The sequence below is a fragment of the Netta rufina genome (genome assembly GCF_964035555.1).
Source record: "Netta rufina genome assembly, chromosome: 22".
Lineage (NCBI taxonomy): Eukaryota > Metazoa > Chordata > Aves > Anseriformes > Anatidae > Netta > Netta rufina.
In genome coordinates, this window is record NC_140146.1 from 1,274,276 (window position 1) to 1,287,591 (window position 13,316).

Genomic DNA, 13,316 nt, shown 5'->3' on the forward strand with positions numbered 1-13,316 from the left:
TGCAACCACAGGAATAGGGACATGGAAGGCCTGACTACCAGAGCCTATCATAAACATTTTAAACAGTTGTTACATAAAAGAGGACACCAAAGCTTGCCTGAAGGATCTCTCCTCCAATACATCAGCATTTGCTCTCCAGCAGCAAGTAAAGAACAAGCTACCTGCACAGACCATGCCTCCCTGAGACAGCCCCACACAGCACACCATAGGCAAAGATCATAAAACATTCTTGCTGCCCAAGGAGCCATGGGGCGTATCAGGATAGGATGAGGCAATTGCACGTGATCAAACAGACTTTGTCCAACCTCTTTTATACTTAACCTGCTGCACGAGAAAACTCACCTTGAAGCCCAGCCCCCACGAGGGGAGCTTTCAAGTCACCCAGCAGGTGAGTTTGCAAACCCAGTCTGAGATTGGCAGTTTTTCCACAAACCTGCAGCCTTGATGGTGTTCTTTGCAAACATGAAGAAAACGGAGCCCTGATTTTTACTCCTACAGCACAATCATTCTCTGCTTCCCAGCCCAAAGGCCTTCTATAACATCCTTGTAACACCCAGGTAAATTCCTGTAACACCTGTGACACAAAGCAGCCCGATGGCCTAGCACTGGGATGTGCCAGGGGAGGGTTTACAGCATAACTCACCTCGGAGCCCAGCAAACTCATGCTGATAAAGCCTTTATGCTGTACCAATCTCCTGTGCTTCAATAAAGCTGCATGTAAAAAGGTTCTAGACATTCCTAAGATGCTAAGAACCTCTCTGCCAGGCAGTCTTATTTACCTGCCAAGGAAAAGAACTGGTGTAACACAGATCTGCCATGTTCCTTTCACCCCTTCTTTCCAGCAGCAATGCCTCTCAATACCATGCACAGAACGTGTTCCCTATTGGATCAGCTAAGGGCAATGCACACTGCAGACACAGTAGACAGTAAAAACCCAGTAACCCTTCTCACCCAAAGAATCCATTCCCAAGCATGTTAACTGATGTCCACTACATTGGTATTTACCACAATCCTTTATTTACATTTGAATGTGTTAAAAAAATATAGATGCCAATTATTAAATAACTTCAGGAGAACGTCAAGAGCGCAGGTCTGGCCTGTAAAGAGGACAAGGACAGTGAGGGAAGTGGCTGGAACTGAAACTGCATGGAGCCAGCAAAGGCCTCCCAACCACCAGTGAAGGAACACTGAAACAAAGGAGAATAAACAGGTCCAAATCATAGAACCACAGAATAGTTTGGGTTGAAAGGGACCTTAAAGATCATCTAGTTCCAACTCCCTGCCATGGGCAGGGAGGGCTGGGACACTTCCCACCAGACCAGGTTGCTCCAAGCCCCATCCAACCTGGCCTTGAACACTTCCAGGGATAGGGCATCCACAGTTTCTCCAGGTAGCCTGTTCCAGTGCCTCACCACCCCTCAGAGAGAATTTCTTCCTTGTAGCTAATCTAAATCTACCCTGTTGTAGTTTAAAGCCATTACTTCTTGTCCTATTGCTATGCTCCCCAGTGAAGAGTCCCCTTCCATGAGGAATGCTTGATGGCCATCTGTAATGTCGTACAACAGCAGCAGGACTGCGCGGTGGCACTGAAGCGAGCACTGCCTGCTGCATGCACCAGGTCATGCCAAACCTGTCTACAAGACCTAGGGAACCAGGGAGTCTTTCTGGGTCTCCATTCCAGTCTACTTAAAACCAACAGCGGTGTTTGTTTCACCGGGCTGATTTTAAAGGATCTTGACAAATAACTGATTTAGCTGTCTGAAGCTGGGTGAGACAAACCCCATTCTTGCCCAGAGGCCACTGACAGGCAGCAGCATACACAAAGGCAGCTCCCAAGACCTGGTTAGGAAGTAAGCACGGTGGCACCAGCCGCACACCCACACCTTCCAGTCTCAAGGATGTTGACCACAGATCATGTACAAAGGCTCCAAAGATCAACGGGTCTGGATCTAAGGATCCCACTCATGAGCACAGGTCTCTTCATCTGCAAGAAAGCCTGCTTAACAAGGTTGTCCCTATCTTCAAAAGCCTATAAATGCCACCAGAAGTACCAGGAAAATGAAAGAATGATTACATTCCCTATTGTCACTTCATCAAATAGGAGAAATATCTGAAGCACTGCAGATCTGAAAGACTTAACCCCGGCAACAGGGATGCATTTTCACAGGTAATTCCAGACACCTTTGGCAATTGTTTAACAAAAAGTCAAAAATTTTGCAGTTACTTTTTCAGCGCCTGCCTGCTGAAATTTGGAAAATCAGCAACCAAAAGCTAATACAGCAGATTTTTGACAAGCTGCAGCCTGACATATTGAAATCTGGTCAGACTTGCTTAAATGCTCATGTTGTTTTTTTATTTTTTTTCTATTTTTTGTGTGTGTGTGTTTTTGTTGGTGTTTTTTTTTTTATTAACAGTGAAGTGGGCAAACAAATATAAACAGAATACTGTACTGAGCTCAGTCTTGTAGCTACTGATTTAAACAAAACGAAGCCTGGGCCATAGTAAATGCTGGAAACATCTCCCTTTGTAATGACAGGGGTATCTTCCTGAATTAAGGTAAAGCGATGCAAAATGATAATCCCTTGGCCCTCCAGTGGTAACTGTCCTATGGCTGTAGTGAGCAAGAAGGCTCAAGTCTTCTCTTCCCCCAGCACTTCTTTTCTTGATCTTTGCTTGCACCAAACATGGACGCTCTACTTTCTGTAGAATTAGGAGAGTTCACCAAACTGCAGGTCAAAGTGAACCCCCTAATCCCTGCAAGTTGCCTGAGTAATACCAGCTGCATTCCTGTTGCAGGTCTCTTTTCATCCACTGGTTTCTAAAGCTGAGGCTCCAAGGCAGTCTAACCCCACCCAAGGCAGGGCTGCCATGACCCCATCTTCCCTCAGACAGCAGCCACAAAATCCTGTCCCTCTAATGCTGCCTTTGGTCTTTATGTAGCCTGAAGGGAAACAGCATCAGGGAGTTGAGCTGGTAAAAATTCTATTAGAATTATATTAGAGGTGTGTTTTCGGCTGGTTTCAGTGTCAGTGAGATGAGCCAACTTTATGCAGACTCAGATGAATGTGAAAACAAGCCAAGAGAAAAGTAAGAAACGTGGCAGCCCATGTTTCACTTGCACTGGATGCCTCAGAAGACAGACTTACCACATTTCTGTTCCATTGCTTTACATTTCCCCACACTGGGAGATCACAACTGGCAGCTTGGGTTTGTTATTTGGACCTGTAGGCACATTCTGGGAACAAACAAACATAGAATGTTACACCTTATGAAAAAAGCAAACCCAGTGAGTGACAGGTAATTGAAGACTGGCTAAGAGGCATCTGTGCAACACCAGGAACATGGAAACTTAGAGCTCTGGGCAGCATATAAGCACCTTCACGTATCTTGGCAATGAACAATCCAGTGAACATTCTCGTACACCAGTTTGGCATACAGACCAGACCCTGATCCTTTGCATGGATAAGATGTAAGAGAGCAAAAACTGGGGAGCTCCTCGTGAGATACAACAGAGAAGATATCACTTAGATGTCACTTAGGGCCGCTCTGGTTTATGTACCTTTAAAGTTACCAGTTAGAGCTGCAACAAGCAAAGTAAACTGATATTCGTACAGAAGGGGAATCCAAACAACAGATAGTCACAAGGCATCCCCTATTCTGAACCCCTTGTTCATGAAAGAGCAGCCAAGTCCAGGAGAACTTCTTAGTTAATTCCTTTAGTTTCCCACTCCCTGCAGTGATGTACATCCTATCAGCACAGACCACAACCCTTCTTCCATCAGTGCTTTTAGTGAAAAATGTTAGCAACAAAGGGCTAGCAACTGTATCACGCTGCATAGTTCCTTGCACGGGACCTTTTCTCAATACCTAACAGCTGGCAGCTCTGTGTTTGTCCCACTTTTTGGATTCTTTGATGGCCCTTGCACACAGTTCCCCACGCAAAGCAGGAGTGTATCATGAAATCACTGTCAGCTGTATCGTATAAAACACTGTTTGTTAAGTCCACTCACCATCCTGCCATGACACCCAGTCGTGGTGTATTCCATACAGGGTAACCACCATGTCTGAACATATTTATCTAGAGCTCCTGGAAGCCCATCAGAAGACTTAACTTTTCTTATTACATATGCTGATCACAGATCAGCAGAACTGATGATTTAGTATCCATTGAACAATCCTAGGCAATGGCACAGAAGTGATCTGCTTTACTCTCCTGTCTGAGTTGCTGATGGAACAGCTTTTCAATTTAGCTTCCTGAACAAATGCAAAGCACTGCAAATAAAGCCACAAGAATAAAATCCCCACTCAAAGACTAACCAGCAACAACGGGATCACAGCATTTCTAAAGTCAATCTAAATGACAGACTTTGTCACAACAGTTTCCTATTATCTTATTAACGATGACAACCAGTAACACCAGTTACCATCACTGGTATTCCCTGGTAACCGTTAAACAGACAGCAGGAGAGAACAGAAAAACCCTTGTTGCTCTCCCACATGACTTTCCAACACAGACATTCACAGAGAATAAAGGCAAATTCAACTTACTTCAATTTTTCTCATTACCAACAGTCCATCAACGATTTTACCTAGAATGAGAAAATGGATCCACTTCAATATGGCCTGTTTCCACCTTTGCTGCCCTCCCCAGCACGTATATGATTTTTTTTTCCTCTCCAGAAAGCACCATGCAGCGTATAGTAATTGGGCACTTCACGGTTTGCTACTGATCTCTAAACTGATGAAAGAAACAATCCCTCTTAAAACATTTGCCACATTCAGAACACATGCGTGTTTTCCCCTCACACTGGTGGCATGTGTAGAAAACTAGGTTTTGAGACTTACCTCCACCAGTTGTGGTAAAATACAGCATGAGCTGTACAACCATCAGCGCATGTATCAACTCCATCAACACACTATGTGTAACGATGCAAAAATGGCAGAGAATAATATCAAGAGTTACTCAAGAATTAGAGGAAGTAGTAAACAGGACAAGAGCTTAACATCTGGCCTTGAAACCCTACAGCTCAAGAGGAAGTACATGGAAATGTAACTCCCCAGAACCACATTTGTTCTACAAACTCAGCTCAAAGCTCCACTCTCCGACAGTGGAGAAGAAAGGTAACCCTTCACCCATCTGCACTGGCATGAGGACTTATGTAGTAACATAATACACTGATCAAAGAACTGAATCTGGATGAAAGCTGTGAAAAAATGTTTCATTTCACCAGTGGTCCATCTCAGTATCTGGCTGCACAAATACCTCTGCTGGCACAAATGATGGGGAAGGAACAAGCAGTCCATGGCTGTTCATTTCAGCAGCTGTGCCACAGAGTGCATCCACGAGCCAGTATACCAGGCCTGCGTGACAGATACTCACCGAACACAACGTGTTTCCCATCCAACCAGTCACATTTGGAGCACGTAATGAAAAACTGACAGCCATTAGTACTTGGACCACTGTTTGCCTGGGGGTTGAGAATGTCAGAATACAAAATTAGGACTTCCCAAAGCTGAAGGCAAAGATATCGCATATAAGAAAGAGCTGTTGCTTAAGAACTAACCTAGGTTTTTTATTTTTTTTTTATTTTTTAAGTTTATTGCTATACAAACCAAAGAAAACAAGACATTTATTTGCAGGAGAGTACCCTGTGCTTGGACACAGTGTACTACCAAGTCAGTCCTGCCAATGTGTGCAAGAGCCACGTCAACTTCTTCTTATGATAATTCTACAAAGGCACCTTCAGCACAAGACTGTGCCGAAACCTGGGATCCAGAGCATGTTCCTGAAAAAGGGCTGAACTTTTTGGTGATGAGTACTTACTGGCTGCAGTATTATCCTGGGGAAAACTGAAAGCCAGAAACCAGGACAGAAAAAAAAGAAGCTGATTTCTGCTATTTGGAAGTTTGCCTAAGTAGAAAAAAGGTACCTGTTATGACGGTCAGGATCAGAAAGCTAATGATCATGCCAACACAGGGTTCACAGGAATGACATGATGCACTGAGTAATTCAGAGCTGAATGCAACACCCAGAGCATTTGGTCTCTCCTACAAAAACATCTCTGCAACACTCAAGTCCATCTCAATTTTTCCAAATCTCTTTTGCCAATCAGGAGACACTAAGGCACATTTTTGTGCTGATGAGTGAATTGTGCAAGTCCTGCACCTAGCAGGGCTACAGGGCTGTAGCAGGGCTACACAGGACACAGTCACACTGGATCTTTTCCTTAGTGCCAATCTAAGGCTAATCCCTTTGGCTGTGATGGACCTTGAACAACTCCAGAGCCATGCTGCTTTAACACAAAGCTGGCAATACCAGCATGGCATCCCTTCTCACATACTGTGGTACACTGCTTGCTTAGCTGTGTTGTGACAGATCTGTTTGGACCATATTTTGAACAGGGTGAATATCAAATCCAAATGGTAAATGTCCAAAACAAGTAATTTTAAGGACAAGACAGCTAGAAGAGTGGAGGGAAAAGCAGTTGTAGTCAGGAACATTTGGTTCTGGCCCCACTTGCTTTCTACTCCCAGAAAACAGTGTATTGTTCCTACCAGACAACATGCAATGGTTGCAGTTTTCCTACAGTGTTGAACAGGAAGCATATGTTCTGAAAGATACCATGGTAACACTGTTATGGCTTTGAAACTCCCAAATCTCTCTGTTTCATCCTTGCTAAGGTCAGTGTTTAATAAAAGTATCGGGGAAGAAAAAAAAACAGCACTTGCCACTGTTCAAAAACGTCAATAATCAAGCTATTCTGAAAGCTGATCAAACAAAGCCTGCCCCTGAACTCCAACAGGTAAGGAAAAAGGATGCTGCAGGATCAGGACTTCAGTGTTACTCGACACATTAACCCATGAGTAACCTGACTGGTACTTACAAAGCTGGTCTTTCAGACCTTATATCCAGTGATAGAGATTTCTGCTGTCTGGCAAACATTTTATACATTTAGGAAAAGCATAGAGAGAAAGTAACAAAAGCTTTTAAATCTTAATTTTATACTTACCATAGAAAGCAGACCAGGAGCAGAGTGTTTCAGCTTGAAGTTTTCGTCTGCAAAAGGACCTCTATATATACTGGCTACTCCAGTGCCATCTCCCTGCATCAGAGAGGGATTAGTCAGCTACAGCATTTGTTCTGTAGCACGAATTTCAAATAACCAAGCAAAAGCAGTGTTAAACTCAGCCCAAAATGGATGCTGTACTGCCATTTATATACAACAGTGATGAACATGTTCAGATGTTTCATTTCTGAAGAGAAACTGTGACTGGATTCTAACTACACAGTACATCATTTGTCATCAATATGCTGGCAGAAACCCAAAGAGATATAAGGATTAAGTCCAAGCCTCTCAGTGCAATGAAGTCATAGATTGCTTGGTATGGAACCACCTGGTCTTAACAGGCACTCCAGGGAAAAGGGAGGGGAGGAAGTATTGGCTGGTAGAACAAGGAAAGCAGAAGTGGAAGTGGAAGAAACTGGCTGATGTCACGCTTATTTCACCTTACTTTCTGTGACTCTGCTGAAAATAGGGAAGTGCCCCCTTTGTTCAGTTTTTAGCAGCTACTGTCTGCAAAGTCACAAGCAAGGGCAGTTTCTAAAGTACAGAGCTTCTCATTTTTGCTGTACTTTCTACCAAGTTGAGGTATCTTGTACTTAACTACAAGTGCTTGCTCTCAGTCCTCAACATATTTATAAATCAAAGCAGCATGGCCTGTAACTGCTGCAGATTGCAAGCTTTGACTGCTCATGAGGTTATGACTTTGCACAAGCCTGACAGACAACTCATAGAGATATAGCTTGTGGGATCACTGAAAGGCCGCCCTGACTTCTGGTCCAACCCTACAGAGAAATTCCTGTACAGTGCCAGCAGAGACTCTTCAGTAAAATGGCCTTAAAATGGTGCATTGAGGAACCCTTCAGAGAAAGCTGTGGAAGCAATGCAACCAGATACCTCTGGCATGGTCAGTTAAATTTACTATTCTGACTGTAATTTCCCTTTCTGCGTTGATATTCTGCTTGCTTTAGCCCCATTTATTCTGGCTTGATGTACTCTGTCTCCCTGTATTGCCTTTCTACCTAACATATACTTTCTTTATTAGGCCAGACTTAATAGGAAAATAAGTGCTAATAATATAAGAGGCACAGCTCCGCATCTTTTGATGTGCTTGCCTAGTCCTTGCTCCTTTTCCTGCAGCATCACAACTGGGGACTGCCTAAATACCTGGTGTGGCTAAGCTGCCCCCTGTACAGTTAGTTCTCTCAGTGACTTTCACACAGCCAAGTTTTGCATTTAAAAAAATAATAATAATCTTTTACCACACCCTTCAGATTTCAAATAGTTCCAGAAATGAAGTAACTACTGGGTCTTAGGACAGTGAAGACTCAGTGGTCTTACAGCCTCGCCTAAATACCCTGCTTTTCCCCCCATGGTAACACTGCAGGCACAAATACTCTCTGCTATTTTTAGACAATTCACTAGCAAAAAAGTTAGGTTTGATTTAAACTCTCTTGCATTAGACACTCTGTTCCTGTACTAGGGTATTGTCTTCACAAAGACATTGGAAATCCACAGGCTCTCTTCCTGGGCAGACAGGAGAAAGGAGGACAGCAGGATAAAAAAAAATAAAAATATCTCTGCAAGTTTAAAAAGCCTCTAGCTATACTGCCATTCTATTTTACAGAAGAAATATTATGGGGAAGGAGAAGATATTTTCACCCAAGACTACAGAGTTGTTTTCAAGTACATTACTATCTGTTGCAGTAAGTCGGTAGCAATGCTGTGAGGAAGCCTCCAGTTACCACCGGATGCCTCAAAACAGAGAGGGAGATACCATGAATCAGCATGGACCCTGGAAAAGAGTTGCATATGCACCATGTAGGAAAAAATACATAAGCAATATAGCAATACATACGTTTACAAAGTCACCTCCTTGGATCATGAAATCCTTTATTACCCTAGAAAAGTAAAATGATACTTAGTAGAAAAATGCCTCAAACAGCTTAATATGCATTAAAAAGAAGTTATGTCTTACAACACAGAGAAAGTCATCAGGGTCTATGAATGTTACAGTCTACAACCAACAGTGAATATTAACTACTGGTTGGTATCAGGTAATTTGGGTCTGTATCGGAGGAATGGGAGGGGTGTGCAGGGGTGGTAGCTCCTGGTGAAAAGAGACTGGAAGCTGCCCCCCATGACATATAAAGCCAGTTCCAGATGGCTCCAAAAGGGATTTGTCACTTGTCAAAGCCAACCCAACAAGCAATGTTGTTTGTGCTTCCATAATAACAAATTTAAGAAAATAAAAAGACACTAATTGGCAGCTGTGAGAGAAAAGTCAGAAAATGTGAGAGAAGGAAACCTGCAGACACCAAGGTCAGTGCAGGAGGTGCTTCGGGCATGCAGCACAAGTTCCCCTGCAGCCTGCGGAGAGGCCCCTGGTGCAGCAGGCTGCCCCCCTGCAGCCCATGGGTCTCCACATGGAGCAGATCTCCATGCTGCAGCCCGTGGAGGAGCCCCTGGTGGAGCAGGTGGATGTGGGGGGTGCTGCTGCCTGTGGGGAACCCACAATGGAGTTGCTCTTGAAGAGCTGCTGCCTGTGAACAGCCCCCACAGGATCAGTTTGGGAAGGATGGCATAGTGTGGGAGGGACCCCACACTGTAGGCAGGGCGGAGAGTGACTGTGGAGGAGCAGCACAAGGTGCTCCACTGACCACAACCCCCATTCCCTGTTCCTTGCACCGCTTAGGAGGAAGTACAACAGAGACTGAAGTTGAACCAGGGAAGAAGGGTGGGGATAGTGTTTTTAGTTTCCTTTTAGTTCTCACTATTGTACTTTGATATTAATTGGCAAAAAAATACATTAATCTTCCCAAAGCCAAGTCTGTTTTGCCCATGATGTTAATTGTGAACCACTTCACCGTCCTTATCTCAATTGGGAGCTGTTTTATTGCATCTTCTCCCCACCATCTTGCTGAGTAGTGGGAGAGCAGCTTGGTGGGCACCCAGCCAATGCCAATCCACCACAGGGACCATTGCTGTTCAACAAGAGACACAGATACATAACAGATACAAGGAAATGATCTCTCATCTGGCAGACCAGGAATGGAGAAACCCTCTGCAGTGACCTGTGGTATGCATTTGACAGCGTCCCCAAATCCTCCAGAGGAACAGTATTAGCCATGACCACCTACAAATGCCTCCTACACCAATAATGCCCTTGGGACAGGTCTGAAAATCATGCTTAACTCATACTTCTATTTAAACTTCTAAGCAAAAGCAGAAGTACCTGTGGAAAGTGCTTCCTTTATAACCTATAGGAACACCATCTTTCCTGCAAGGAAATAAAAAGGAAAATTGTTACCACTTACTGGGTATCCCAACACTAAACCCTCCCAGGAGTTTAGAGTCCTGAATGGTTGTCCTGTACATTAGGAACTCCCTTGATATACAACCCACCTCCAGCAGTGCCTGCTGGGTCCTAACATGCAGTGATTCTATCAGAGACCAAGGGAAACCCTGAATGGGCTCTGCACATTAAATGACATGGTTGCTTATGACACCCATCTCAAAATCTTAACAGGATACCGTTGTAATTTGCAGCACATACAGGTGGGATTTGCAGGCAATGTACTTTTAGAGCAACTGGAGTATGACCAAAGTCAAGCCCAAAGGGGAAAGTGCACCATCTCTGTGACCAACCAAGCTAATCACTTTCAGCAGAGCAGATTTCTGCAAGTCTTTCATTTTATAGCAGCATAGTAAAGAAAGCTTCCCAGTGGGCCTTCTTTCTAGTCACCCAGCCCTGTTTTTCTGAGTATGCTACTTAAAAGAATATAACCCACGTACCTGAATTCACCTGTACAAAACTGCCTGGAAAAGAAAAAAAATACAGAAGACCAGAGGAATCATCAGTAACTGCTCATCACTTCCATTTCTAAACAGAGCTTTGCAGAGATATTGAGGTTTAGGTATTTAACACTGAGATTGTAAGAGACAGTGAATGTGGAGCAGGACAGCACGTTCCACAGGGGACAGGGCATAATCACTTTTCCGGAACTGGGAAATCCACGTGGTACATCCTGTAATCAATGACAGAGAATGGGGTGGCAAGGAGTTTTTACCATGATGTTAAGGCACTCTCTTTAGTAAACACAGTGAGCGTATCAGAAGCTCCACAGAGGGAGCAGAGAGGGACCAGAGCCCTTCACCTTCAAGCCAGAAAGGCTCCGCTGGGGGTTAGGATGCTGCATGGTCACGGACAGCTCTGTGCGGACAGAGAGCTGAAGCGGGTGCAGTGGCCCTGACAAGCCGTCACTAACACCACAACACCCCTGCACCGTGAAGCCTCTAGAGCCTGGCTCCAGGCCGGCAGCCCCGTGCCAAGCCTGCAGGCCCGCCGGCTGCTCCTCACCTGAAGTTCTCCGCAGTTTTGGGCACGACGTCGGCGAACAGCTCGATCTTCATGCGGCCGACCTCCTGCAGAGAGAGAGCGAGAGCAGCCCAGCTCAGCCACCCGCCGCGGGCCTGAAGACCCCGCCGCGCCCCACCGAGCCCCTCTCCCCGCCCCAGGCCCGCCGCCCGGCGCCACCTGCCCGCCGATGGTGACATCGAAGAACACCACGGGGTTGCTGGGGTTGGCCGCCAGCACCGCCATGGCGCCCGGAAGCGGCAGCGGGAGGCGGGGCCGCGCTCCCTCGGGCGGCCGGGCGGGACGGCAGGCGTCACCGCTACGTCACGGGGCTGATGGCAGAGCACGTCACACCGCCATGACGTCACAGCAGCACGTAGCGGCCACTCGTTGCAGTGCCACAGCGCGGCCTGACGTCACCGCCGCCCTGTCACGGCCCCAGCACAGAGGGGCTGGGGGTGCCCCGGCTCCATCTTGTCCTGGCTGCCCGCAGCAGGGTGCCCAGGCCCGTGCCCAGGCAGCTGCAGAGGCTCTCTAAGGAGGAGACTCCACAGCCCCTCTGGGCAGCCCGTGCCAGGGCTGCGACACCCACACAGCACGGGAGGGCTCCCCGGTGCTCGGCTGGGACCGCCCGGGCTCTAGTTTGTCCCGTCGCCCCTTGTCCTGGCACCGGGCACTGCCGAACAGGGCCTGGCTCCGTCCTCCGTGCACCCTTCAGGCCCACCAGGTCCTTCCCTGCCAAGCTGCTGTCCACTGGGTGTCCCCAGCATGTCCCGGCGCTGGGGTTGTTCCCAGATGCAGGCCCTTGAGCTTCTTCTCCTGGTTCAACTTCAGGAGGTTCCTGCGGCCCATTTCTCCAGCCTGCCCAGGTCCCTCTGGATGGCAGCACCACCTCCTGGTGTATCCGCTGCTCCCCTCAGTTCTGTGTCAGCTGCAAACTCTACCCCACCGTCCAGATAGTTAATGAGGACTGGGCACGGTATAGAGCCATGTGGTAAACCTCTAGCTACTTCACCTCCAACTAGACTTTTCACCACTTTGCCCTCCTCCTTGCCTCTCTTTGAAGACAGCAGTGACATTTGCTTTCCTCCACGCTTTGGGCACTCCTCCCAGTTGCCACAATTGATCAAGGATTATCAAGGGTGGCCTCTCAGTGCCATCTGCCACAGCCCTCCAACTCAACTTTGCACCACTGATCACCACCCTCTGGACCAAGACAGTTTTTAATGCACCTCACTGTCTGCCCATCCAGCCCATATGTCAGCAGCTTCCCTACAAGAATCCTATGGGAGACTGTATCATTGGCCATTCTGAAGCCCAGGAAGGCAATATCCACTGCTCTCCCCTCATCCATCAGGCTCGTCTTTTCATTGTAGGAGTTTATCAAGTTCATCAAGCATGACTTCTCCTTGGTGAACACATACCGATTACTCCTGATGGTTTTCTGGCTCTTCATGTTCCTAGAAATGGTTTTCAGGATATGCTGCTCCAGCCCTTCTGCAAGGATCAAGGTAAGGCTGATCATCCTGTAGTTCCCTCTCCTCCTTGCATCAGGCATTCCCTCTTCCATCAGGCCATGTGGAATTTTCTATGTCCAATTTGCTGAAGTATTCCCTGACTTGATCCTGTTCTGCCAAGGGCACATCCTCCTTGCTCCAGCTTTCTCCCCCGGTCTCTGGGAGCTAGGACTCCTGAAGGCCAGCCCTGCTGAAAAAGACTGAGACAAAGCATGTATTTGGTCTTCAGCCTTTTCCATCCTGTGTAACTCCATTCATTCAGCAGTGGGCCCCATTTTCCCTAGTCTTCCTTTTATCACCAATGTACTCATGGAAGCCCTTCTACTTGTCTTTGACATCCCTGGCCAGATTCAATTCCATCTGAGCTTTAGCTCTCCTAAT

At 46.4% G+C, this 13,316-nt stretch overlaps 1 protein-coding gene across 3 annotated transcripts; it reads right to left on the minus strand.

The window, feature by feature from the left end:
- Positions 1-994: 994 nt before the first annotated feature.
- Positions 995-11,724, minus strand: PPIH (peptidylprolyl isomerase H). 3 transcript variants are annotated; one of them, XM_084300397.1, is made up of 10 exons: positions 11,599-11,724; positions 11,422-11,486; positions 10,857-10,880; positions 10,297-10,341; positions 8,920-8,962; positions 7,011-7,103; positions 5,381-5,468; positions 4,549-4,589; positions 3,147-3,235; positions 995-1,097 (listed from the first exon to the last, which is right to left on the minus strand). In XM_084300397.1, exons 1-9 carry the CDS (start codon positions 11,662-11,664, stop codon positions 3,167-3,169), a joined length of 534 nt encoding a protein of 177 aa, XP_084156523.1. In that variant the 5' UTR covers positions 11,665-11,724; the 3' UTR covers positions 995-1,097; positions 3,147-3,166. The 3 variants fall into 3 exon arrangements, with proteins under 3 accessions (XP_084156523.1, XP_084156525.1, XP_084156524.1); XM_084300399.1 differs by having other exon boundaries at positions 995-1,187; XM_084300398.1 differs by lacking the exon at positions 995-1,097 and adding an exon at positions 1,225-2,700.
- Positions 11,725-13,316: the final 1,592 nt, after the last annotated feature.

Bases quoted from the DNA above. Each gene is read 5' to 3' on its own strand.
- PPIH (XM_084300397.1), bottom strand. From the start codon at position 11,664: ATGGCGGTGCTGGCGGCCAACCCCAGCAACCCCGTGGTGTTCTTCGAT. The intron at 8,963-10,296 runs GTACTTCTGCTT...TTACTTTTCTAG, and splicing joins AAAGGAAGCACTTTCCACAG to GGTAATAAAGGATTTCATGA. The intron at 7,104-8,919 runs GTATGTATTGCT...TCTCTGATGCAG, and splicing joins AAGGAGGTGACTTTGTAAAC to GGAGATGGCACTGGAGTAGC.